The sequence below is a fragment of the Malaclemys terrapin genome, chromosome 17 (assembly GCF_027887155.1).
Source record: "Malaclemys terrapin pileata isolate rMalTer1 chromosome 17, rMalTer1.hap1, whole genome shotgun sequence".
NCBI classification, from domain to species: Eukaryota; Metazoa; Chordata; order Testudines; family Emydidae; genus Malaclemys; species Malaclemys terrapin.
In genome coordinates, this window is record NC_071521.1 from 16,575,803 (window position 1) to 16,603,568 (window position 27,766).

General features: G+C 46.9%; 2 protein-coding genes and 1 long non-coding RNA gene across 7 annotated transcripts in view; 1 reads left to right on the forward strand and 2 right to left on the reverse strand.

Moving 5' to 3' along the window:
- Positions 1 to 27,766, forward strand: part of ASTN2 (astrotactin 2) — a 657,219-nt gene that overhangs the window by 405,225 nt on the left and 224,228 nt on the right. For 2 of the 3 annotated variants that reach the window (XM_054007154.1, XM_054007155.1), the window contains 2 exons: positions 251 to 355; positions 2,874 to 3,053. In XM_054007154.1, coding sequence (XP_053863129.1) covers positions 251 to 355; positions 2,874 to 3,053 — 285 coding nt within the window. Of the gene's footprint in view, positions 1 to 250; positions 356 to 2,873; positions 3,054 to 16,538; positions 16,623 to 27,766 lie in introns of all 3 variants that reach the window. The other variant, XM_054007156.1, reaches the window with a different exon arrangement.
- Positions 11,276 to 16,122, reverse strand: TRIM32 (tripartite motif containing 32). Its single transcript, XM_054007157.1, has one exon. It carries the CDS (start codon positions 16,083 to 16,085, stop codon positions 14,142 to 14,144), a length of 1,944 nt encoding a protein of 647 aa, XP_053863132.1. The 5' UTR covers positions 16,086 to 16,122; the 3' UTR covers positions 11,276 to 14,141.
- LOC128825092 (uncharacterized) lies at positions 11,276 to 21,377 on the reverse strand. Of its 3 annotated transcripts, XR_008442604.1 has the most exons (4): positions 21,341 to 21,377; positions 17,354 to 17,524; positions 16,129 to 16,150; positions 11,276 to 11,567 (listed from the first exon to the last, which is right to left on the reverse strand). It is a non-coding gene; the product is annotated as an uncharacterized LOC128825092 (long non-coding RNA). The 3 variants fall into 3 exon arrangements; XR_008442603.1 differs by lacking the exon at positions 21,341 to 21,377 and having other exon boundaries at positions 17,354 to 20,783; XR_008442602.1 differs by lacking the exon at positions 21,341 to 21,377 and having other exon boundaries at positions 16,589 to 20,783.

Consider the following 27,766-nt stretch of genomic DNA (forward strand, 5'->3'; position numbering starts at 1 on the left):
CCTGTCTGTGTCAACGCGAGCTTCTCCAGCAGTGTGAGCTCATGACAGCTCAGCTGCCTCATCTCAGCCCTGGCCGTACCGCCAGCGCTCCGGCAGTGTGACCTGTCTGGGGGGACGGTCTCTGTTATCATTGTGCCTGTAGCCACAAACCCTGTAGCCAAAAATACAGTCAGAGTGAAATTAACACTTCCCAGGGTGCATCCTTCGCTGTCTCCTCCCCACTCTCTAAGCCCTGGCTTCTTCTTTACAGGCGACATCAGGTACGACGAGGCCATGGGCTACCCCATGGTGCAGCACTGGCGGGTCAGAAGCAACCTCTACAAAGTGAAGCTCAGCACCATCACCCACTCTGCAGGTGAGAGCTGCCTTGGTTATGAATACAGTTCTAGCCAAGGGGCGAGAGTGTGTCTGGGCAGCAGGTCTGGCTTGCTGGCACTGGCTCTCCCATCACTACCCACGCCTTAATACTGAGCACTTATCCAGCACTTTGCATCTCCAGGCTCTGTACAGACACTAATGCTCACAATCCCCTCCCCCAGGAAGGTCGGCAGAGAGATTTATCTGCTTTCTGCATAAGACTATAACAGAAGAGCGGCCATACTGGGTTAGACCAAAGGTCCATCTAGCCCAATGTCCTGTCTTCGGACAGTGGCCAATGCCAGGTGCCCCAGAGGGAATGAACAGAACAGGGAATCATCAAGTGATCCAACCCCTGTCGCCCATTCCCAGCTTCTGGCAAACGGAGGCTATAGGGCCACCATCCCTGGCTAATAGCCATTGATGGATCTATCCTCCATGAATTTATCTAGTTCTTTTTTGAACCCTGTTATACTCTTGACCTTCACAACATCCTATGGCAAGGAGTTCCATAGGTTGACTGTGCGTTGTGTGAAGAAATACTTCTTTTTGCTTGTTTTAAACCTGCTGCCTATTAAAAGACCGACAAGAGAAACTGAGGCCAAGAGTTCACATGATTTGATCAAGGTCACAGATGGAGACAGGCCCAGGATGAGGGTAATAAAATAATAACATCCATCCCTTACTGTACACAGAGCTCTGCATCCGAGGAATGCACAGCTCTTTTTAGTGGGGGATAAAAAACATTGTTCCCATTAAACATGGGGGGGAAATCAACACAGGGAGAGGCTGAGGTCAAAATTGTCCATTTTGGGTGCCTAAAGTTAAGCACCTAAATCCCTACTTAGGTACCTAACTAATTGATCTGATTTTTCAGAGGTGGTGAGCACTTGCAGCTCCTGTTGGCTTTTGGTGGCTAGCTTTAAGCAACCATGTTTAATTGTCTTGTGCTAAACGATTTGACCAAGAAGACACAGCAGTGGCGGAGAAACGGTAGAGGGCAGGTCTCCTAGCTCCCAGCTCCCTGGGTCATCTTTCCTTTTCAAAAGTTCCTGGCTCCCCACCCCCTACTCATGCCACAAGGCTCCGCCTCTCTAAACTAAACCCCTCCTCCTGTACACCTCTCAGAATGGTGGGACTTTGGGATCAACCAAGGAGGTTAATGACCTAGATTTGCTAGGCTTCCAATTGCACAACTGTTCTTGAGCAATCTGGCTACACATCACTGTTACACAAATCCTCGAGATCCCTGTCTCAAGAGCCTTTTTCAACAGCCTTTCTGTAGCTGTACCAGATACTCCAGGGCCGGTTGCTTTGTGAGAACCTGGAGAGACTGGCCCCATTGCAATCTGGTTTGTAGTCGATCTTCTGGTGTAAAAATTTGCCCCAGAGGACAAACTCATTGCATCCAAATGTCTTATCTGCATCAAAATGCCTTGGCCTTGTCATGGTTCACCGAGATCCCATCACGGGGCAACGTCCCTGCAAACCCGATGCACCAGCTATGAAGAAACAAAATACAGATGACGTCAGCAAGGGCTTTTCTTCCCAGGAGAAAGTTTGCAGCCAGAACACTTCCCCAGCCTCAAGTCCAGCCCTGCCCTGTGACCCCAATGCATCCCCCTCACCCCTGTCTGCCAAGCAGTCAGTGAGCACCCCTGAGCCCCTGTGCAACGGAGTGGGACAACGGAGTTAAGGTTAACCCCTTGTACCTCTGTGCACTCTTTGTGAGACACTGGCCAAGATTCACAAAGGAGAAGGCGTCAATGGGAGTTAGGCACCTAAATTCCTTTGTGAAGCTGGGCCGGTGTGCTCAAAGCAGGACAGTGACCGTCAGGAGACACGTCAGGGCACTCCTTGCCTTGTTCCAATGGAACTGTCCTGTGACAATCCCGAGAGCTGGGACACGTGCCTTAGGGTTACTCGCTTTCATCTGGGGCTGCTGGCAGATTGCCGGAAAATTCACATGACCCGCAGTCCAGTTGTCTGTGTCGAGTTACTTTCTTGCCATCCCAACTATCCAGGGCACTTTCAGCTTTTTTTTAAATAAACAAACATGCCCAGAATATGAACTCTGGGGATGCTCCACGATATGATCTGGAATAAATTAATCCCTACGCTAGGGCAACATCTCCGGCTGTGATAATTGCAAAACCAAGCTGAGTCATACCCCCCGGGGCAGCCGGCAGAAAGGAACGGCGCTTCAGTCATGTAACGCATGCATGTGTGTGCACTGCAGCACTGTCACCAGTGACTTCTTTGTGAAATCCCTGAGGGAGGGGAAGCCACAGAAAGGTCTGAAAGCTGCAGACCCAGGTAAACAGCATGTGTTTAGCAAATGATAATGTAAGCCACAGAGACGGGTAGAGGAGGAGGAAATGCAGCTGGCACATGAGTGTTCAGGGATCAGAGAGTTTGGAGCAGGGACTCTGTGACTCCCCACTGCCCACACCTCCCAAACCAATTGCTGGCTGCCCTGCCTGGGGTATTTACCAATGAGATGCTCACTCTTTCAGGATTTGCAAATGTGCTGAAGGTTCTAAGCAAGGACAGCAGCCGGGAGGAGCTGTTGTCGTTCATTCAGCAGTACGGCTCTCACTACATCGAAGAGGCGCTGTATGGATCAGAGTTCAGCTGCAACATCCACTTCCCCAGCAAGAAGGTCCAACAGCAGCTTTGGCTCCAGTACCAGAAAGGTAAGGGGAACCCAGGGAGGAGCTGCTGCGTTGGGCACGCCCACTGCTGCAAAACCATCCCAGCCCTCTCACCACCACCCTGCAGGCGCTTCGGGCCATGCCTGTAATTAGAAGCAGACCGAAGGCCTGGGTTGACCCAATGGCCTGTGTCCCAGAGTCAATCCAAAATTCCAGGCCCTGGATCGACGATCTACCTGTTCCTGCCATTGCCTTTCCTCAGACGCACACTCTCCCTCATCTTCCCTGGGCAGCTGCCCATCGGGCTGTCGCCTGCAGGCCGTTTCGAGAAGAACTTGCCACGATCCTTGTCATCTGCTTCCCTACCCTGTTGTGGTAGCCCCTGGAATGCCCCGGGTGATTTGGGTTATTTTATATAAATGTGACATAATTGAGCTGTCTCGGAATGGCTTCGTTTTATTACTTGTGACAATGACAGTCTTTAAGGAAGTGTATTAAATCAATAGCAGACTCATTGTGCTGCACTATAAATAACGAGACACATCATTAAGCAGGGCAATAAACTTCAGGCCTTTGAAGTAATGCAATTAGGTTATGTTTATAAAAAACTCCCTTATTGCTGTAGCCTTCCGTGTACCAGTTCATTTCCCTCCTTTGGAGAACCTGGGTTAGTCCCTTGGCTTGATCTTTTCCCACTCAAATGGACCACAGCATTTGTATGAACATATGGGGTGAAGGATAGCTCAGTGGTTTGAGCATTGGCCTGCTAAACCCAGGGTTGTGAGTTCAATCCTCGAGGGGGCCCACTTAGGGATCTGGGGCAAAATCAGTACTTGGTCCTGCTAGTGAAGGCAGGGGGCTGGACTTGATGACCCTTCGGGGTCCCTTCCAGTTCTAGGAGATAGGATATCTCCATATATTAAATATTATAGGATTCACAATAGCAGAGATTGCAAAGGCACTTTCATTCTATCCTCTCTACGTACTGTGTGGTGCCTGACATGCTATGATTGACAGGAGACCAACACACATTGTGGGGCTGTGCGAACCTTTGGCTATGACCTTTATTTTTCTCCTGCATCCCAGCCATGGTTGTTCTTGTGAGTTATTTATAACACGCAGTTCTTGTTTGTTTTATTTTTAAATATTGATAAATGCACGTTTGCCATAGCAATGCCCTGTCGAATGGGGAGGAAAATGCGGAGATATGTTGTTTACATATTTGTGATGCTATTGATCATTCAGACTGTGCAGCTTTCTGGAATCCCTTGGAAAATGGGTTAGTGTGAAATACTCAGAGGGCCAGATTCTGCTCCCAGTTACGCTGATTCAAATCCAGAGAGACTCCACTCCAGAGAGACAGTGGAGTTACTCCAGATTTACAAGGGCATAATTTAGAGTAGATTGGATTTGATGACTAAAGTAAATAATAGCAAGAGGGCTGTCATGCAGTGCTTTTAATCCATAGCTCTCAACACACTTTAGAAAGGTGGGTGAGTACCATTATCCCCATTTTACAGATGAGAGAGGTGAGGTACAAAGGTATCTGTGGACTTGCTCAAGATCACAGAGCAGGTCAGTGGCAGAGTCCAGGTCTCCTGACATCTAGCCCACTGCTTTAGCTCCTTGCGGTGCACTGCCTCCCCCACCAAACAGGTGCATTAAGGGGACAACGTTGGCCCTCACTGGGCGGATGGCTAGGAGATCTAAACCTTCAGGTCTTTCATACAGGGCTGCAGGGGAACCCTAGTTCCATAGAGCCGCTGCTTTCTGGAGGGCAACATCCCACTGAGTTAATTTCACCTGAATGTGGCCTCACAAGCAGGGCGCTCTATTTTCTATTCCATGCAGTGCCGTTACCAAGGCTTGTGTGTGTGGGCTCTCCCTCGCCTCCAGCTGTAGTACATAGCTCTGGGATTCACTGCCCAAAAGCAGTGGGGAGAGAGTGACCATCTAACTGCATGGTGCTAAGACACTCCCTTGCACTGTTCTGATTCCTTTCCTATACAGCCCCCTTATCGCCTCCACCCCACTCTTAGTAGCCCTGGCCATGGCGTTCACCTTCCAGGTGGATCGGTAAGTCATCACCCACAAGGCTTCAACTCCTGTTCAGCAGCCTAGGTGCTCAAGTGAAGCCATTATTGTCTCCTCCACCAGGAGGCGGACAGCATCCTCTCTCCAGGAGTGTCTTCATTCCAACCAGGCCAAGCTGAGAAACCAGGTTGCTCCTAGCCCTTTGGTGATTATTTCCCCCTCACTGGAAGACAAGCCACATAGGCTGCTTGTATTCTGGAGCACTATATCTGGCGCATTATTTATCTGAAAAATGGACCTGAAACCTGCCTAAGGGGTTGCTTCAAGGAAAGACGCTCTAACATGCAAATTAGCATGGTTTTTAAACAATGAGGATGATGTGACTAGAAGGCCCCAACCCAGACAGTTCGACTGGATACCTTCTCAACTCAGAAACATCTCTGGCCTATCACTGCCTTCCTGCTAGCCAACTCACTTCCTAACTGCACCGAGAACACACATGCAGCATGTTATTGAACTATACGAAAGGGGCCCTTTTACTGTAATTTGGTAGCAGGCGAAATTGACGAAAGCAGGGAAAAAATCTCATGCTGACTGGAATGGCCCCAAAAATAATAAAATGGAAGTTGTAGCACATTTGCAGCTTCCTAACCAAAGTATCTTAATATTTTAATCAACTTCATAAATAAATCTGGAGGCCCCAGGAAGAGGTGCTTGCCTACAAAGTACACAATCTGTGTGTTTGTGCCCTAATTGAAAACATTGTCTCGAACATAAAACTGTGCCGCAGGCAGTCCGATTTCTTGTAAATTGCTGGGCCAGACGCGGGCTAGTTGCCAACGTTGGAACTGTCTGAATAACCACGCTAGCAGGCAGCAGAAAGGAACAGTCACTGGAAGTGCGTAGGTGTTTGCATATGGATTTCTCCAGCCAAATGCAAGACACACTCATTTGTTTTTTTGGAGAGCCAACAGAAAGCTTGCCCCTCTCGCTCCCAGTGCTCAGACACCGTGGTGACGAGCATGATAAGAAAGCCGAGAAAAAGAGATTCCACTCTGCTGCATCTTCTCCCATTTGTGCTAGTGAAGGAGGAGATGAGGTGTGCTCTGAGGTCGATGGACAGCTTGGTTTCTAAGTCCATTAACAAAAGAGGGGAACTACAGAGTTAATCTTCCCTCATTAAAAACAAACTCTGTACATTCAAGATGAACATCATGCTGGTGACAGGTACTGGTTGGACAGGCCTGGAGACAAAACGGGCTGGATGAGAGCCAGTTTTCCTTACTCTACCCCTATATAGCATGAGCAACATCACCTTACACCACCTTAACCTTGCTCTGGATGAACCCCCTCAAAAGGCAAGAGAAGCATACGGCCTCCTTAACCCCGCCACTTGAGACTGCAAGCGAGAGAATCAGTTATGATAGTTTTAGGGGTACAGACACGTCATCCCTGGAAATTGAACTGACGCCACCCGGGAGCCTTCCTGTGATAAAGATTTTCAGTCACATAAAATATTTTGCTATAGAGAGAACGAGAGAGGGGAATTTCTGAGTAAAGATTACAAATCAGGAGTTGCTTTTCTTTTAGATCTAAGGCAAATATTGGAAGTTTGCCTTCTTCCAATCTCCCCTCTGGAGAACGAGTTAGACTGTGGGCAAACAAAACAACCCCTCCCCCCATTTTATTTCATTTAAAATGATTAAAGGCCCTATTGCAGGGGCTCTTTGGCTATGGTTCCACGTTACCTAGCAACACTTTAACTCATCAAAGGGGGGATGTGGGCACTGATCCGAGGCTTTGAAATTGACCCAGCTGTTGATCCGTTTCACTGGAGCCTGCATCGGTTTTCTCCACCATTAGAGCCAGTGTTTAACGCTGACAGCACGTCATTAAGTTCACACCAATTCTGTGGACCTCTTTATTTGGCAGCTTGTGCACACCTGCGGACTCCATGCCACCTCCTGTTGCTTTTAAGGCACTGTCACAAAACATGTAGGAGGAAATAGAGGAATCCTTCCAAGAAGGGCTCTCCCAGTACAGCAAATGCACCTGCTACTGTCCAGTCCATTCTCTGCAAAATAATTGTAATAGATCTATTTGCTCTGCGCCTCCCTTCAGTCTGACTGAGTGGAGGGAGAAGGGCAGCTGTAAGAGGAAAAGGGAACAGTTGTTCAGTGAGCCAACTTTGACATCCCAGGAGGAACTTCAAACAACTAAGCTTTGTATCTCCCTCACTTCCAGTGAGATAAACAGACCACAGACAATAAATGTGGATTTGAAAATGTCATTGGCCCAGCTGAAAACAGAGAGATTATCAGCAGTACTGCAGAGGCTCTAATAGCATTAAGCACTTTAGTAGCACTCGTCCTAACAGCACTGTGCAGACCACAACTAAACCTTCCAACTTTCCCGTAAGGCAGGATTACCCCTGCTCTACAGCTGGAGAGACTTGAGGCACAGGGGTTAGGTGACTTGCCCAAGGCCACGCAGCCAGTGTTAGATGAAACCTCAGATGTACCCAGTCCTAATACTTAGATCACTCTTCTCCCTCACAATGGAGATGGGAATTAAAAGATCATTACAGCCAGAGAAGCAGCTGCTGCTGAGGGGTCTAGAGTGGTATGGATGTGAGGGAAGCATCTGGAGAAGCGGAGGTTCTGTTCTCATTATCAGACAGCATTAGTTCCACTTTTCCTTCCAATATTGGGTTCATTTTATTTTGCTCTTTTTACACCCCTCCTCCCCAAGCGGCACACACATAGAGTTCCCCTGCCTGAGCCAACATGGCCCAGTTATGTGCACAGCAAACCAAACATTGCAAACAGCTTCAGCACCTGGAAACAACGCACCCCGAGCTAATAAAGGAGAAGGGGTCAGACCAATGGTCCATTAGCCCAGTATCCTGAGGGAATGAACAGAACAGGCAATCATCGAGTGATCCATCCCATTATCCACTCCCAGCTTCCGGCAATCAAAGGGTATAGACACTACCAAGAACATGGGCTTGCGTCCCTGACCACCTTGGCTAATAGCCATTGATGGACCCATTCCCCATGAACTTAGCAAATTCTTTTTTGATCCCTGTTATAATTTTGGCCCTCACAACATCCCCTGGCAACAAGTTGCACAGGTTGACTATGCACTGTGTGAAATGCTTCCTTTTGTTTGTTTTAAACCTGCTGCCTATTCATTTCATTGGGTGACCCCTGGTTCTTGTGTTATGTGAAGGACTAAATAACACTTCCTTATTCACTTTCTCCACACTGGTCATAATTTTATAGATCTCTATAATATTCCCACTTACTCGTCTCTTTTCCATGCTGAAAAATCCCAGCCTTTTTAATCTCTCCTCATATGGAAGCCGTTCCATACCTTTTCCAATTCTGATATATCTTTTTTGAGAAGGGGTGATCAGATCTGCATGCAGTATTCAAGCTGTGGGCGTACCATGGATTTCTATAGCAGCATTATGATATTTTCTGTCTTATCTATCCCTTTCCTAATGGTTCCTAACATTCTGTTTGCTTTTTTGACCGCTGCTGCAGATTGGGCAGATGTTTTTAGAGAACTCTCCACAATGACTCCAAGATCTCTTTCTTGAATGGTAACAGCTAATTTAGAGCACATCATTTTGTACTTATAGTTGGGATGTTTTCCAATGTGCATTACTTCGCATTTATCAACGTTGAATTTCATCTGCCATTTTGTTGCCCAGTCACCCTGACTGTGGTGTGTTTCTTTGGCATTTTTCCCTGTACAAGGATGTTAAATGTAATTATATTATGGTCACAGTCCAGCTATATTCACCTCTTGACTCCATTGAGGATTAAATCAAGAATTGCCTCTTCCCTTGTGGGTTCCAGGACAAGCTGCTCCAAGAAGCCATCTTTTATGGTGTCTAGAAACTTTGTCCCTGCATTCTTTCCTGAGATGACATATAGCTAGTCAATATGAGGATAGTTGAAATCCCCCATTATTATTGTGTCAAGTATCAGAGGGTACTTATATACGCCATCATGTGCCAGCAATGCCCCTCTGCTATGTACATCGGCCAAACTGGACAGTCCCTACGTAAAAGGATAAATGGACACAAGTCAGATATTAGGAATGGCAATATACAAAAACCTGTAGAACACTTCAGTCTCCCTGGACACACAATAGCAGATTTAAAGGTAGCCATCCTGCGGCAAAAAAACTTCAAGACCAGACTTTAAAGTTCATTTGCAAATTTGACACTATCAGATCAGGATTAAACACAGATTGTGAATGGTTAGCCAACTACAGAAGCAGTTTCTCCTCCCTTGGTGTTCACACCTCAACTGCTAGAAGAGGGCCTCATCCTCCCTGATTGAACTAACCTCGTTATCTCTAGACTGATTCTTGCCTGCATATTTATACCTGCCTCTGGAAATTTCCATTACATGTGTCTGACGAAGTGGGTATTCACCCACAAAAGCTTATGCTCCAATACATCTGTTAGTCTATAAGGTGCCACAGGACTCTTTGTTGCATTGTGTTTTCTACCTTTATAGCCTCTAATCTCCCGAAACATTTCACAACCGCAGTCACCATCCTGATCAGGTGGTCGGTAGCATATTCCTACTGCTATACTCTTATTATTCAAGCATGGAATTTCTATCCATAGAGATTCTATGGTACAATTGGATTCATTTAAGATTTTTACTTTATTTGACTTTCTGCTTTCTTGTACCTAGAGTGCCACTCCCTCACCAGCACAACCTACTCTGTCATTCCTATGTACTGTGTCCCATTGATTATCCTCATTCCACCAAGTTTCTAAGATGCTGATTATATCGATATCCTAATGTAATGTCATGCCCTCTAGTTCACCCATTTTAGTATTTAGGCAATTGGGATATAATACTTTCCCCTATACCTGCTTTTATTGTCTGGTCACAATCTGAGCCTATAGAATTTTATAGCACTTTGAAATCTATTTCTACCAACAAGCACTATATTAAATGTATAACTCTTTACAGCATGCAGTTTCTGTCCTGATACATGTTTTAAAGGCACTGATTTAACATATTCTTCAGTCTTAAAAAAATCTAGCCAGTTGCTGTGAAATTTTGTTTAGACTAAACTGTATATGCTGTGAATCAGTCTGCTAAACGGCCTTATGCCCTGCTCATTGTAATCCAAATGTGCCAAGCAAGTACAGTAATTAGTTGTGCAAAATGAAATAACTTTAAAGCCTCACATTGGCTAATGACCCAGAAAAATCACTTAAACTATACAATGCAGAGAACCTAAACGTGCCGGTGTTTATTTTTACTTTTATAACCCTGCCCTCTTTGGTTACAAAATAAAAGTTTATTTTTAAAAATAACCGCCCAGCCTCAAACATCACATGCCAATTTTTAATCCAGAACGAATGCTTATAGTGAAATTATAACTGCCGTGAGAAATCACCTCTTTTCATGGAACAGTTGATCAGTGCTAAGTCTAGCAGGGTCAATATGACTATCATTCTTCAAAGTTCTTTATATTTTATAAAACAGCAACTGCTTACAGCGCTGTCTCACATCATAGGAAAAGAGTCTGGGTAACATAAACTAAGCTGGTAACAAGGAAATCAGAGGATGTGTGTCCACTGATGAGATATTGTCCTCTAAACCGAAATGGCAAATTGCTTAGCTCTCGTGTGGCTTCCCCCAAATGAAATTTTCTTAAAAAATACTCATAGCACCTATCAGATTATCCCAATTCAGTCCATAACAGCTAGCTGAACCTCACGCCCCTCCGGAGTAATATAAGCAATACTAGCCCAATTTTGCAGATGAATACATTGAAGCAGGCAGTGGCTAAATGAATCAGTGGCAAATCTAGGATTATAATCCAGGATTCCTGGCTCTAACCACTTGACGCACTTTCAACTATTTTTATTTGTTGCACTACGGAGGTGTGGGGGTTGTTTGCCTTTGAAGCATCAGGTACGACACACATCACGAAGATAGGGGCCTTGAGGGCCTATTGATCTGAGCATGTCTGAGAAATCCTAGTATTTGTGGGGAAAGAAGTGAGAGATACTTATTGTAGGCCTGCTAGAGCGTGGATTTATTCTCCACATCCTGACAGCATGAGAAGAGGTATCTTGCAGTTAATATGTTAGCAAATCTAATTCGGGATGGCCTTGGAAACCAGTCTGCCACCAAAGAGAACACAAGGAGAAATGTTTTTAATAACGAGATGAGCCATTCGTAATGCACTTTTAATTGGATCAATTTCCCCTTTATTACACAATCTTTAAAAATCAAACATACTTATTATCAGACATGTTCCATCTCCAGGTGAAAAGCAGAAGCTAAACTATTTCATCATCATCTTTAATTACTCCATTTCATCTCCTTTGGAGCTGAGCACAACGGTGGCAAAAAGCAAAACACCACTGCAAAAGATGCAGAACTAAGAAACGAATTTACAGCCAATTCCGTTTTGCCAGCTGAAGCATGTACTCTAGCTGGGGACAACCATTCCTCTTCTCTTCCCCCTGTCTGCCTGAAAAAAACAAACACGAGAACAGTATAGCAGCTACAGGCTAAACACACACACGGGCCCCAATCCCCCCTCTACCTTACTCTACAAATGCATCACAGAATAGTGTCTCCTTTTCTTGGAATCTGTATTACAGGATGGAAGAGATGATGGAGAACTTAATTGAAACTGTGGCTACCAGGAAAAACCTAGGCAACCAACTGCTCGGTCAGCAGAATGGGCCAGGTTTTAAGTCCATTTAATGTCTCCATTTGGCCTCTAGGAAATATTCTCTCCCGAGTTTGATGCAGATGCTCATTAGGAAAGATAATAGTGCTTCATTTATTCAGTTCTATGAAAGCTGCCTGCAGAAAATAGCTTAGGAACAGGTGAGATTTTTAACCATGAACGATCAGTACAATAGGAACGACCATCAATGTAATGTTTATAAAACAGCTTGGGTGGCAACACAGTAATTATCCAAACGAAGTAGATCTATCCAAACAACATGCACACCAGAGTGCAAGTTACTTTCCGGATTGCTGCTACACACCATAGGCAAACTTACCCAGAAGACAGCTGTGTGTGTAAACTCATGTTTGTATCTACAGCAAATCAACACACCACAGCTCATAGGGTAAGCGCTGAATTTTTAAATTCCCTTCAGAAGCCACAGTGTCTTCCCCTCTAAAGATCCACTGCTTCCCTCTGTACCTGCTCCCTTCTCTCCAAAATTCTCCTAGGTCATCACTTCGTAATACAGTAATACCCAATTGCCCTGATCAGCATTGTACTCCCTGTGCCAGGCACTGTACAAACAACTGCAAAGATGGGTCTGGAGTAGTTAGGGCTAAACTGGCCCTGCTCAGTTCTTTGGCAATATCAGGGAATCCACAAATCAAGATGGTTCTGCTTTCACCACTTGATCTGGAAGCACTGTTACAGTCACACAGCTGGCTAGAGGGGCACAAACAGTAGCAGCTGCTCTCAGGAAGCTTTTTTCTTTTTTTTTTTCCTTCTTTTTTTTTTTTTAACTGCTGCTTAGCTAAGAAGGGACAGACAGCTTGTGGGAATTTAAAAACTCACCTGTTACAGACACATTGTAGCACAGATTTGATACTACAGCAAAAACAGTTCGAAAAGGCTGGACACGACAGCAACTATAGAGCCAGTTTTTTACATGGTCTATTGTGCCCCCAAATTTGCAACTACATTGTTGATGGTAACAAATAATAATTACACTGCAGTGTAACCATGATCTTTGGCAGATTAACATTCTACAACTGTGTCCTATTTAAATGTTTCTTTTCTTCAATAAACCATTTTAGAGGAGCAACACCACACTGAGATATGTGTTTATCAGCCAGGATAGGCACACTGTGGGGGTGTTAACTCACACAGCTGCAGTTTTGTGCTTCATCTGACCCAAAGCTGAGATGAACATGCATCGTGGTGTCCGCTGGAGCCATAAAAAAGGGCCAGACAATGTCTCTAGGAATGTAGCTTTTTGCTGTGCATGGAGAAAGATGCAAACCACCAGAGCAAAAGCTTCCAAGTAATAAAATAAGATTCCCTCCTCTCCCCCCCCCCCCCCTTTTTCCCTATCTCATGAACAAGTAGCTTTCACATACAAAGTGCAGACTAGTGGAAACCTATCAGTAAATGCAATGGTCTGGAATGCAGAATATTGAAGTGTGCAGATGAACATACCATTTGTCACATTTGATCTTGTTTACTTCAATTTCTCTCTCCCCTGGCAAAGCTTTAAATACCAAACGTACCCTTCAAAGACAGGTTCAAGCCAGATTTAATAGTAAAACAACTGTGAATACTGACAGACTGAAATTAATTCTGTTAAATAGGCTCTCCTGTCAATTCCCCCCTCTCACTCTACTTTTCTCATGCTAATCAAACTGTAATGAAATTCACTTTGCCATCAGAGGGCAGTTCTCTGGCTCGGTCTTCCATGATTGCACTGTACCCACTTCACATTGAAGAGACTGGTGGACCAAGTGGGGTTCACCAGTGGCACCAGGAAGATAATCTAATTACTAGAAACAGGGAGGACCACAGCCCTGCCCTTTAGTTTTATGCAAGCTGCACCTTTGTGCAGTTTAGGGAGGCTCCGTTGTCGTATGCAGCTACAGCGCTGCAATCAGAAATAGCTTTCTGTAGTTGTCTGTGAAGAATTGCTACTGAGATCCTTGTGAGAACTGTGGTGGGAAGAAGACCGCCTCACGGGTCTTCTAAAGAAAGGTCATATAGAAGAGTCAGTTACTATTTATGGCACAAAGCAGCATGCAGTGGTTGAAACTGGGAGTACGAGCTACGGCACAAGGCAGTAAGATGTAGGGAGAGATCAGTCACTTAACCCACAACCAGTACTCCATAAGTATCCTTTGCTCCGTGGAGGTGGTGGGGTGGTGGTGGTTTTTTTAAATTATACAAATAAAAAGGCTATTTTGTTTCTAAACACAAAATAGTGACACAGCTCGGATTAGGACATCATCTACCTGAAAGTGCAGCACTAACTTCTGTCAAATTATGATACAGTGGGGAGAACCTATGAGAAGAGCAGCTTTATCCAGTGACACACCTTTAAGGTGTGGAATACCTCCTCAAATGGTAACTGTAGATCTTAATGCAATGATCCCAACAGTCCAGCACTAACAGCTGCCCTTTAGGTGTAATGGCGATGCCAACAGGGCAGGTGAGGCCTTCCCTGATTAAGATATTGTAGCCACCTCCTTTAGGGAAATGCAGGATTTCTTTACGGCTGCTGTCTGCAACAATCAGGTCTCCCCTAGAATCCACGCACATCCCAGCGATGCACCTGAAATCCTCATTCTCTGAGAAGAAGTGGCTGATCTGGCGGCCTAAGTGCCCATCTGGACCTACAGAGCCAATTGAAAAGCCCCCCTCGAGGTGGTGCTCATGCTGGCGGTTCTCCAGGTTGAGTCCCAGCCCCTGAGTGAAGTATACGGTCCCTTCAGAATCACAAGTGACAAACTTTGGGCGCACAGCACTACATAAGCAACTGTACTTAACTACCCCAACACCACGGTCCACTGTGAAACACCAGAGCTTTCCTCCTTCCACATCGGTCACTACGAACTGCCCTGAAGGCAGAGCTGTGATGCCCCAGGGCTTGCTAAGCTGGCTCCTGTGACATGCAACGCAGTGTCCATCCATGGTATACACCTTTAGTGAGTTATCATAGCTGTCAGTCACTCCTATCAGGCCATGGCAGTTCATGGTGACAGATAGGGGAGTCAAATTGGGTAGATCTGCTCCAAGGAAACTCAGCACAAAGCTATCAATGCCACTAGGGCTCCGCCGGATCTCCTTCAGAAAACCCTTGCGGGTAAATACCTGGATTCGGAAATTGCCACGATCTGCCACAAGCACCTCTCCCTGTACGGTGACATGTACGCTGACAGGAAGATTGAACATCCCTGGCATGCTGCCTTTGGAGCCCATCTTCTTGAGGAAGTGACATTGCTGGATGCTAGTGGCTGTTTCAGGCATCCTTGGTTTGGCAGGTGAGGAATTTGGTGTCAAACTAGTCTCTTCTTGCACCACGTCAGTCTCTCTAAATGTAGCCGATGAGGATGCAGCAGTCTCCATCAGAGATTCCTCCATGTTGACTGTCCGAGGTTTCTTCGCCACCTGCCCAATCTGCAGTGGCCCCACATGACCCACCTTGAGGAGCTCCACCTCTTGCAGAGTCAGCTCTCTTGGTAGGTTGTTCGTCAGTTCTGGCTCTTCCTCATCTGCTGCCTCCTCCAAGAGAGCTATATCTCCCTGCTTAATCTTGGCAAGGAAATAGTCACATCGGGATACGATCTGCACCTCTGCTATGTTCAGCAGATAAGCCTGTTCCTCCATTACCTGGTTGTTTACTTTCTCCACTTCAGACAAAGAGTTTGTGAAGAACTTCCGTGACCTTGCCAGTTCTTCCTGGATCTTGCGCTCTTCCTTGCTGTAATCCTGAAGAACTGCTTTGTATCTGGATTGCACATCTTTGGAGACCCCTTCCAGAGATGCTTTTCTTTTCTGCAGATCCCCCATGAGCTCCCGAAGTCTGCCAAGCTTTACCCCAAATTCCCTCCTCCGTTCATCAGCAGCCTCTTTGATGGCAATAACACCATGTCCTTGCTGCTGATGTTCCATTTCCTTGCACGGGTCACACAAAACCAAATTACAGCTCTTGCAGAAGTGCCTGGGTAACCTTCTCCCGCAAACTTTGCACATGAAAAGGCCCACAGCTTCACTCAGTCCAGTGGTGTCTATGATCTTCAGCACCGTGAGATTGTCGGTCAGTTGAGCCAAGTTTGTGATCCGAGTAATCTTGCTGCAGAAGGGGCAGCGTATCCCATTGATGCTGTTTGCTAGGAGTTTTTCCAAGCACTGCTTGCAGATGGTGTGCCCACAGTGTAAGAGTTTGGGCCTCAGCTGGTCCTCAGTAAAGGACTCCATGCAAATGGGGCACTCCAGAACTTCCCGAAGTGCATCCGAGTTCAGGTGTGAGGCAGCGGCCATGGCTTTCAAAGGTAGATTCAATTAGTGTAAAACTTGTACTCACATTTATTCCAAGTGCTTTGATCCTGTTCAGAAAGAAAAGAGAAAAGTGATTTATTTCCTTACCACCTCCGGCTATATATACACACGCAATTTATTTCTGATTTATCAACCATCTCTGGCGAATAAGCAATCCACTTGGCTCTTCCACATTCTGAAGGGGCAGATTAATTTCAGCTAATCTCACAGTGGGCAAGTTCTAACACTAACTTGCAGTTTCTGGTACACTGAATGATTCACTTACATGATTTATAAGTAAAACTGAAAGAAGTCTAATGGCAGCAATAAGGAAACCCAATAGATATTGATGACTAAATCATCTGCTCATGATACCCAACTACCACTGCCATGCCCCTGAGTTTACACAATTTATGGATACACAGGGATAGTAAATCAAGCATTCAAATATTGCAGATCAAAAGGGGGACCAGATGGTGCAGTGCCTTAGGACATTAGTATATTACCTCTGGAGACCGGGATTCAGATGTGACCTCAGACGTGAGTGAAATGAATGTGGTTGTACTGATTTAACTTCCTGGATGTTAATCAACCAAAATGATAAATTTCCAACATCCCGTCCATTTGTCAGACAGATAAATTAGAGTGAAAGAGATTTGTCAGTTTCTACTGTTTTTTTGTGTGCATTTTTTAAACATGCAATCATTCACAGCTAAGATTTAATCCAGTATATTGTATTAACCTCTTCAGTGTTGCATCCCCCTCGCCCAAAACAAAATACACCTTTGATGTACCAAAATCCCAGTGGGCACCAGCACTGAAGAGGTTAATAATTAGACATTTCCATTCATTTGTAAAAACTACTTGAATTCAATTGCTCATTATTAGTTCTGGAGTTTAGCTTTAAAATGTTTCACTTTCTAGATTTAATAATCTTGCAGCATCCATCTTGCTCTTACATTTTGCTTCAATCTAATACTACCATTATTGCCAACCTCCCTTATCCAGGGTTTTCTGTATCCTTCAGCATCCTCACATTAGTCCTCCATACTGAATTAAAGCATCACAGCAGTTCTCTCACTAAAGCAGGCATCCACTCAAAAAGAACACAACAGAGTTCACAACATTAAATCATTATTCAGTGGACTTGGTTTCCATACCTTTACTAGTGCAAGGCCTGGCCATTAAAAGAAAGGGGAGCAAAAAAATCCCTATTTTTTTTTGGTCCCCAACATGAAGAGAGAGCAAAGCTGTACAGAAAAGTAACATACCCATTATGCTCTGAATCACGGCTGCCTGCACATAGCACTCTCTCGCTTCCCTGCTGAGCTTGCCTGCTTCAACTGTGGGAGCATTTGAGACAGAAGGATTTTGTATACTTCAGTAGACCATTTGCTCAAAGGAAGGGAGCAGACCACTGCTGTGGAGGAAAGTGCTTTGTGCTGGTAGAGAGAGAAAGCGTGCATTAGTTTATTAGTAGGTTTCAACCAGGGCCCTGTTTGTTATTCTTTGGAGCCCCCATTTTCAGGGATTGATTCAGTGGTGTAGAGGAATTACAGTTATTTACCAAGTGAGGATCTGATCCTTTACTCCCAGGATTGGCAGTGTTATGGATGTAATACTCAGAACTCCTGGAGAATTACGGCTTCACAGTGTTTAAGGCCAGAAGAGACCACTGGGTCACCTAGTCTGACCTGTATCTCACAAGCCATTACACTTCCTACTTACCCTATAGCCCAATAACTTGGGTTAGACTAAAGCATTTCAGTCCCCAGAGACTAAGCTGTGTTATCCAGCAGCTCCTACTGCTAGCACTGAAATAGAAGATTTGTCCTTATCCTTAGCATACATAGAAGCTGTGGACACAGAAGGCATTGCTCAATAGCCAGGACATTGCCAAGTAGGCCAGAAATGTTCCTCAAAGTAGTGAAAAGCAATATTTAAGAATGCTAAATCCATAGTGTAAGACCTGTTATCTATATGTATTCTCTTTAGGAATATACTGGAAGGCTTTGCTGTGGAGGGATAAGGCTAGGTGAAGATGCCAGGTGATTGGAGGGGGAGGAATCCCAATTTAGATAAAAGGTTGCTGACCACCTTTTAAAAAACAAAATAGAACCAATTAGGAACCGACTGCTATTAATTTTGAAGTGGGTCAGATATTTAGCAAGCTGACCTAAACAATGTCATTTTAATAAAAAAAATATATAAATCACAAAAACACCTGTTTGAGAATGATACTGTGGGTCTCATTGAAGTAAAACAATTCAGTGATTGCTGTAATTGCATCCTTAACTTGCATGAAGGCAACACGTAGCAGAGGTTTCCAGCTAACAGATGCTCTTGTGCATCATAGTTCAGGCATGTCATTGAGCACAAGGGGTTAAAATTAGAGAAAGCCTTAAGTGAGGGTCAAGTTAGAAATATATATATATATATGATTTGTTTTAATTACATTTAAATTCTTTCCACTTTGCACTATTTTTGTTTTGTTTTTTTGTTTCTCTTCGCATGCACTGAGAGACTAAACTAGTTTCACTTTTGTCTTATAGTCAACTTTACAATCAGATTCCGGCACGAGGACAAAGCTTCAAAATTTAGGCTACAAACATTGCAGGGACGTTGTTTAAGAAAATATTCCACTGGAATGAATAATAATAATGTATCCCCGTAACTCAGAATTTTCCTGCCTTTGTTTTTATTTGCACTGGCCCTTATCTGTATGTGTGTTTAGAATTAATATACAGGCTACTAGAAACATTGCAGGATTTTTCAAATCAACACTGTGGGAATGGAAACATACAATGCGGTCACAGAAGAATATTTTTCTATAAAAAGAAAATAATGTTTATCTCCCAAGAAGCAAAGTCCCACACACCCATGCCTCTAAATATGTTTTCTTTCCACCGATTAACCTTTTTATTAAGCAAATGTTAGTCCTGAGTCAAATGGAGGTGCCCTTGGGACTGTTAAATATATGCTTTGCGAGCACAAGCATGGGCACAGCGGAAACTAGCTCAAGTGATTCAGTTCAGTGATGCCCTGAGACTCTTGCACAGCCATGTACAAGTTATTTAAGTTTGATTTGGAACATGGGTACAACTGTCTCCTTAGCAAAGACATGCCTGCTGCAGCAGGAGATAAATTCATTAAACAAGGGGCTCTGTTAACATGGGAATAGCCACAAATGGAATTAACTGCTGATACAATTAAAGCCATATGTAAACACCATAAAGCTGCCTGCTAACAAGACCATGGCATTAAAAGAAAGACAGCTGTGGCTGGCAGAACTTTTTGGGGGGTCAGGAGTGGTGGGAAGGGACTTCAAAACAAAGCCATCATCCACACATTAGCTGCCAGAAACCAACAATTTATTAAGAAACAGGTCATATCTAAAACCCAACCTGTAACTGCTCTGCATTCATGCTAACTACAATTATAGGAATTTCCATATTCTCTTCTAAAAGCTTCCAGCCTCTCCCAGTAGAAGGAATGCTGCTCTCTGTGTAATATGGCAGGCAGGAAATGCTAGTCCCAGGCTGACCCTGGAAATCTTACAGAGATCTAGTTGCCCCAGACTTTATCTACACGAGGGTATGTCTACACTACTGAGACTATACAGGAATAGCTACATCACCGTAGCTGTGCCCGGCATAACCCATAATGTAGATGCAGCCTACAGATGGAAAAGTTTGTTTTGACCCGTTAGCATAGGAACCCCACCTCCTTGAACAATGGAAGCTACCTTGATGGAAGCATTCTTCGATCGACACAGTTGTGTCTACGCCGGGGGTTAGGTTGGCATAGCTACGTCGGTCAGGGATGTGGATTTTACACCCTGCCCGATGAAGCTATGTTGACCTAACTTTTAAGCATAGACCAGTCCTAGAATAATGAAACCTGATTGACAAAAGGAATTAAGCAGACATATTAGCCTCCCTCAACTTGGATTGAAAATGTTTGTCCCATAGGTGTGGACCGTGGATGTGGTCAATAGAGCTTAATACCCATTGTTAGCCAAGTATGCTAGTGTATGTCCACACTACACGTATTAGAGTGACAAAGTTGTCGTGCAGATGCTTGCAACAATGAAGAAGGGATTTTTCCATAGCTGTAGTAAATCCACTTCCTTGCGAGGCAGTAGGTAGGTCAATGGGCTTAACTTGCCCCTGAGCAAGGTAGTCTTTAAGGTGCCACCAGATTCCTTGTTGTTTTTGTGGATACAGACTAACACGGCTACCCCCGATCCTTAACTGACCAAAGTTTCAGGTGTGGACTAGGTCCTAGTCATCATAATCCAGGGAGCAGTGGTGTGTCCATCCCTTTGCTATCCCTTCATTTTTCCCCTTGGTTCTTCATACTCGCTGCTTCTGCTCCCCTACTCATCATCCCAGAGCCCATCCTGCCATTGCTTCCCTCTACCCTGAGGTTGGCACCTTCCAGAGAGAAAACATACTTTGACCTCACACAGCAAAAGGCCAGTCTGGTTTAGAGCCTTTGAAAGTGACACTCAGCTTTTATTTATTGTATTAAAATGGGGGGAGTCTTTCAATGGCTTGGAACCTGGCCATACCGGCCTGAGGGACAGAGACCAGTGAGACCCCCCCAGGTGCCCACCCCAAGCCTGGCTCTGCCCTGGGAGCTCTTCCCTCTCCCTCTTCATCTCCGTCCCAAATTCAGATTTCTCCCTCTTTTCCCACCACTCTTTCTGCTTCCCCAGCCTATACTGCCCCCTTTCAGTAAGGGGTCCCCTTACCCCTCATCCACCCTGTCCCTGCCCCTGGGGGCCCGATTCTCCCCCCCAACCTACCCCCATTCCTGCCCCTGGGGGTCCATTACCCCCCCCCATGCCTCATGCCTGCCCCGTTACCCCCCCGTGCCTGCCCCTGGGGGCCCGATTCTCCCCCCCAACCTACCCCCATTCCTGCCCCTGGGGGTCCATTACCCCCCCCTCGTGCCTGCCCCTGGGGGCCCGATTCTCCCCCGACCTACCCCCATTCCTGCCCCTGGGGGCCCGTTACCCCCCCCATGCCTCATGCCTGCCCCGTTACCCCCCCGTGCCTGCCCCTGGGGGCCCGTTACCCCCCCCCCCGTGCCTGCCCCTGGGGGCCCGTTCCCCCCTCCCCCACAACAAAGGGAGCTGCCTCACCCCCCGCCTCTCGCTCCGCTCCCCGCCCCGCCCCGCCCCCGGCGATCCCTGGCTCCCTGCCGCGAGCCCCGACGAAGCGCCCAGCGCGGGAGGCGCGGCCCATCCCTACCTGCCCGGCGCGGCGCGGCCCGGCCTGCTCCTCCGGCCGCCGCCCCTCCCAGCCTGCCCCGCGCGCCCGGCGCCTGCCCCGCCCCGTCAGCGCCGGCCCGGAGCATGCCGGGAGCTGTAGTTCTGCCCGGATCCTGCCGCGGCCAGTTCCGCCGCGGGGCTGGAGGCAGCGCTAGAGCGCTCCCGCCGGGCAACGGGCTCAGGACCCCCCCCAGGTGTGTGTTTGCGGGGCTCCCCCGAGTGTCCCCCAGGTGTGTGCATTTGGGGGGCGTCCCCACTCCCCCCCCGGTTTGCATTTCCAGGGTTGCATTTTGGGGGGGCTTGCTCACAAGAACCCCCCCCCCAGTTTTTTTTTTTTTTTTTACTTTGGTAGCTTCCCCCTGCCCCTTTCCAGGTTTTGTTTGGGAGGAAGCCCTGCTCCCCCTCCCCCACGGTTTGCAATTTGGGGATATGCCCCATTGTTTCCCTCTGGTTGCACGTGGGGAGGATTCTCTGTTGTCCCCTCCCCCCAGTTTGTGGGACCCCGACTCCAACTGCAGGACACCCACCGCTGAGCTGGGTCTGTTCCCAAGGATAGACAGAGCCTAAGAAAAAATTACTCAGGTAGACGAGCTAGAAAAACATAAGCATGATGGATGCATCAGACTTGGGGTTCTCAAGCTTTTCCATAGCCTCTCTTCTAAGAAGTAGTTCCCACTATCTCATGGGCACCTCACTTCTCTTTCCCCTCCTGCAAGTGGCTTCACTTCCTCTTCGCCCTCCTAACATCCCCATGGTGACTACAGCAACTGCTTGTTTTTGGAAAGGGTTCAATGGGAGTTAAGTTTCTTTTACCACAATTTGGCGGCACATGGGTTCTAAGGGCATGTCTACAATGCAAAACCAGAGGTGTGTTCTTAACCTGGGTTCAAATAGGGAAGACATTACAACTCTGCTTTTAACTTGAGTTAAAGCCTGGGACTGTACTCAAGCTGCTAACCCTGAGTTAAAAGTCAGGTTGTCTTGTCTTCACTGCTATATATACACCTGAGTTAGCTAACTGGAGTTAAGAATAAACTTTTGTTTGCAGTGTAGACATACCCTAATAAGAGAGGAGCCAGAACCATGTGACCAGGCAGCGCTCTGTGTCCCGTTAGCAAATGCTCCACAGACCACCAATGCTTCACTGGTCGCTGTTTGAGAACCACTGTATTAGGACAGTTCTACATTAGAAAAGTAGGTTGGTTTAACTATGTTGGTCAGGGATGTGAAAAATCCACACCCTTAAGTGGTATAGTTAAGCTCATCTAAGTCCCTGTGTAGACAGCGCTAGGTTGACGAACGAAATCTTCTGTTGACCTACTGCCTCTCAGGGAGGTGGATAACCTGTGTATGTATCAGAGGGGTAGCCGTGTTAGTCTGAATCTGTAAAAAGCAACAGAGGGTCCTGTGGCACCTTTGAGACTAATAGAAGTACTGGGAGCATAAGCTTTCGTGGGTAAGAACCTCACTTCTTCAGATGCAAGTAATGGAAATCTCCAGAGGCAGGTATATATCAGTGTGGAGATAACGAGGTGTATGTAGTGTCTATAATGAAGCACTCATTTGTGCCACTGTAGCATGTTAAGTATAGACAAGACCTTAGACAGGACAAAGCCCTGGGGAACACACTAAGTCACAATCCTGGCCTGGCCTGCGCAAGGTGGTCCAGATGATTTAATAGGCGTTTTCCATTTCTTATGTCTGTGACAGCCTACAGGTAAGTGGAATTGTGCTGTGTGAACAGGACAGGTGTGTGGCTGCCTTTAGGAGCATTACATAAGGCCCTTTATAAAGTCCAGCTGCATCCCAGCTTCAGGTCTGACGCAAGACAGTGCAATAAAGACAGGGTAGAACAGTGGTAGGCAACCTACGGCCCGTCAGGATAATCCGCTGGTGACCCACGAGACAGTGTTTACACTGATCGTCCGCAGGCATTGCCACCCGCAGCTCCCAGTGGCCGCGGTTCACCGGTTGCCCACCGCTGGGGTAGAGGCTGCTTATTACGGTTCTTTAAAAAGACTTTTAAAAATAGCCCTCCTAACTTTCTATATCTTGTTAATAAGGCCTTTGACAGTCCCACGTCACATAAGCAAACTAGGGAAATGTGGCCTAGAATAGATTAAACTACTGTAAGACGGGTGCACAACTAGTTGAAAGACATACTGAAAGAGTAATTGTCAATGATTCACTGTCAAACTGGGCAGGCAGATCTTGTGGGGTCCCACAGAAATCAGTCCTGTGCCCAGTATTATTCAATATTTTCATTAATGACTTGGGTAATGGAGTGGAGAATGTGCCTGTAAAATTTGTAGACGACATCAAGCTGGGAAGGATTGCAAACAGTATGGAAGACAAGATTAGAATTCAAAATGACCTTGACCAATTGGAGAATTGGCCTGAAATCAACAAGATGAAATTCAGTAAAGACAAGTGCAAAATACTTCACGTAGGAAGGAAAAATCAAATGCACAACCACAAAATGGGGAATAACTGTCTAGTTGGCAGTCACCAACTTCTATTGGTGAGAGAGACAAGTTGGTAGTACTGCTGAAAAGGATCTGGGTAATGTGTAGCTGAAAAAAAGGATATCATCATTCTGGGGTGTCAGTAATAGGAGTCGTATGTAAGAAATGGGAGGTAATTGTTCTGGTCTACTGGGCACTGTTGAGGCCTCAGTTGGAATCCTGTGTCCAGTTCTTTAGGGAAGATATAGACAAAGCAGAAAGAGTCCAGAGGAGAGCAACAAAAATGATAAAGGGTTTGAAAAACTTGAGGAAAAGTTAAAAACACTGAGCGTGTTTAATCTTGAGAAAAGAAGAGTGAAGGGGGACCTGATAATCTTCCAATATGTTAAGGGCTGTTATGGAGAAGACAGTGCTTAATACTCCTCCATGACCACTGCTCCATATGCAGAAAGCCAGGGAGATTTAGGTTAGCTCTTAGGAAAAACTTTCTAACTATAAAGGTAGTTAGTTCTAGAATAGGCTTCCAAGGGAGAGTGTGTAATCCCCGTCATTGGAGGTTTTTAAAAAAACACAAACTTGGGTTAGGGTTAGGAGGTTGGACTTGATGACTTTGCGAGATTCCTTCCAGCCCTCCATTTCTATGATTTTATAATAAAAACCTTTTTAAACAACAGGCCCATCCCTTCCTGACCTACACTCTGCCGTCTCACCGTTTCCTGTCACGTTTTGCCACTGGCAGTCCAGGAGTCCCAGTTAGAAACACAAGCTGTGTTTTGTCTGGATATTGGCAGTGCCCTTAGAACCTAAGTTCCCTGTAAGCTGCGCAGCCGCGGAGCAGCCTTCTTAGCACCGCGCAGGCGCTCAGGGGACCTGCCGTGGCCAGGGGAGGGTCACCCCGGCCCCAACCTAGCTCGGACCCCAACCTGCTGGGGCTGCCTGGTTCGAACCCAGCCGCGGCCAGAGTGTTCCGGCCCCTCCCCAGGCCCGAACCCAGCCCTGGCCGGAACCTGCTGGGGAGGGGTTCCTATCCCATGGCCCCAGTCCCGGAGCAGCTGTGGTGGGGACAGGTGCCTCTCCCTCCCAGTCCAGGTGCTGCTGCAGGGGCACCCTCCTGCACCCCAAGACCCTCATCCCTGGCCCCCACCCCAGAGCTCAACCCCCCAGCTGGAGCCCTCACCCCCTGCACCCAAGCCTCTGTCCCAGCCCTGATCCTCCTCCTGCCCTCCGAACCCCTCGGCCGCACCGCCACCACATGATTTTTGTTCTGTCCATATTGGTGCACATCACAAAATTCATTCCACACATGGGTGGGAAAAATTAGAGGGAACGCTAATCAGGATCCTTTTTGCACTGCCAGGGAAGGAAGAATTGCCACCTTGGAATCTGCTGCTGTCATCTCACTACTCAATACAAGGTGGAACACACTATATTTAGCAGTGACACTCCCAGTTAGTTTCCCAGACCTGAAGAAAAGCTCAGTGTACGATTCAAAGCTTGTCTCTTTCACCAACAGTTGATCCAATACAAGATATTACCTCATCTCCCCTTGTCTCTCTAATATCATAGGACCAACACGGCTACAACAACACTGCACACAACAACAACTGGTTAATAGGACCTTGAGGTTGTAGGAACCTCACGCTGTTAGGAACAGGGAGACCGAGAGAACTGGCAGCCCAGGTCCAAGCTCACGTTGACTCACCTAGCTGAGGCTGGGGTAACTCATGGCTGGGAAGCTGCCTTTTCACACTAGCGGTGATTCAGGGAACCAGGCAGGATTTGGTGAGGTGGCTCAGTAAACCACTGGCATCCTAAGGGAAATTAGCCGTGGGGAGGGAGAGGAGTGGGTGAGACATTGGACTCCCGGTGGGGAAAGGGTGGTCCTTGACCTGCACCCCATGAGAGAAACTCCAGCAATGTCAAGTGGTTTGCTGGGCTACACAGGGGCCTCTGAGGACCTGTATCTGCTTGGGGAGGGGAGGGCAATGAGACAGGCCCAATCTTGTGCATGCAGGGCAGGTCTGCAATCCATCCCCTAATGAGCTAGGCGCGATAGCGTGCGCAGACTGTAAGGTCACAGTGGGTGTCTCCCAGGTCTCCACAGAGCTAACACCTTGTAAAAGTCAGCTCAGCAATGATGCCTGCACTTTCCCCTTTTATAGGGTTTATTAGTGTGATTTAAAAGCCTCCCCCAGCTTTTTTCCCAGCCTGGATCCGCTGTTGGGCTGCTGTTATGGTTTTGTGAGATTTTCTTGCTAAATTTAGTCCTCGTGTCTGAGCCTGACGTTAACTCAGAACAGGCCCGGACAACCCGAGGGCTGTGGAATGACTCTGCCTCCCCAATGTTTTCCTTGTGGTACCTTCAGGACCAGCCCAAGGAACATCGAAACAGGGTCCCTGCATAAACCATTAAATTGTGAAAACCTCGAGTCGTGCTTCTGCCCAACCCATCTCAGTATTGGGGTCTCTCTGGCCCCAGTCCCAGCAAATGCTTAGTGCCAAGCCTGTTTACCACATGGTCAGAGGAGCAAGCACAACATTTCCCATGAGCCATTGTGGCAGCCTGCCCCCTTGAGAAGTGTGGATTTTCTGTGGGAGCCCGCCCATGCAGTCCTACCACGCTCCTAGCAATGGGCGTGCTAGGGGGAGACTCCAGGGAAACGGGGTTCCTCTGGTAGATTCCTTTGCTAGGAAGTGTTCAGAAAAGGCTGTGGTGGACTAGAGGGGGTGGAGAGATTCCACCACTCCCTCTTTCCTCATGCCCAGCTCAGGAAAGGGGAATGTGAAGAATCTGAAGCAAATTCAAGATCTGCCTTAAGCCTAGACCATGCCAAGGGACTGACCGTATAACCCCCAGGATAGCCCAGATACTCCTCTCTCGTGGAGGGACCATTTCAGGAGGCATTTCTGCCAGGCAGAACCATGGGGAGAGCAACCTAGATCCCAAGTTCCTCCATGATCTTGGGACCCGGCTCGTGCCTGTCAGCTCCTCAAATCAAGCTGCCCCTGAGCTGTCCTACGCTCCAGGGCTGGAAGCCAAGTGAAGGCGAGCAATAGAGGGTCTTTTCCACATGGCTCTGCAGAGTTAGCTCGACACCCACAGCAGTTACATGCCTGAGCAAGAAGCCACAGCCCCAATCATAGATGGTGCCGAGTGTTCTCTGCAAGGCATCGTCAAGTCCCATTGAGGTCAGTCGGAGTCGAGGGGGCTCAGCACCTTGCAGCATCCGGGCCTGGGTTTGTAGCAGAAAAGGGGGCTAAGAAGGAATTTCCTTGGCAGGGAGTAATTTGAGAGATACCATCCAAGACTAGCAGGAGCTGAGCTGTCACAATCAGGCCCTCAGGGCTCCATGCTTAGTGCTGGCCGGGAGGAGTTCACCGTGCAGATTTCCGCCCCCCCCCGTAAGATGCATCTGTGATGTTGGGCACATAATGCCTCTGCTGCAGCAGTGACCTTCCTACTGAGCACTGCAACTCTGGGAAAAGGAAAACCTTGTGCAGCAACTAAATGCAGCTCCTCACATGTACCTTCTGGGGCTCATAACACTGGGCAGCTTCACGCCCGCCTTGTTATCCCAGCCTACCTTGTATCCCACTTTCCTTCTGGCTACCGTCAGCTGCAGCCCTCTTCTCCTGAGCAGGAAGGCCACAAGCACCTGCCAGAGCTGTAACAGACTCTGTGTCTGCACATGGTCCCTGGGCTGCATAGGAATCTCTGAGACAGGCAGAAAAGACTCCAACCCATTAGTCTCTCCCTCATGATCATCAGACAGAGAGTCTAGGTTCATTGCAAAGGGCTGTGTGTATTGGGGGGCAGGGAGCCAGTAATACCCCTTTGCGACGTTTCTCCCCACCAGTTCGGTCTGGGAAAGCAGCATCTTCTCAGTTGGCCCATCAGCATTTAGTATGGGGAGTTTTCTCCAGAAAGTCCCACACTCCGG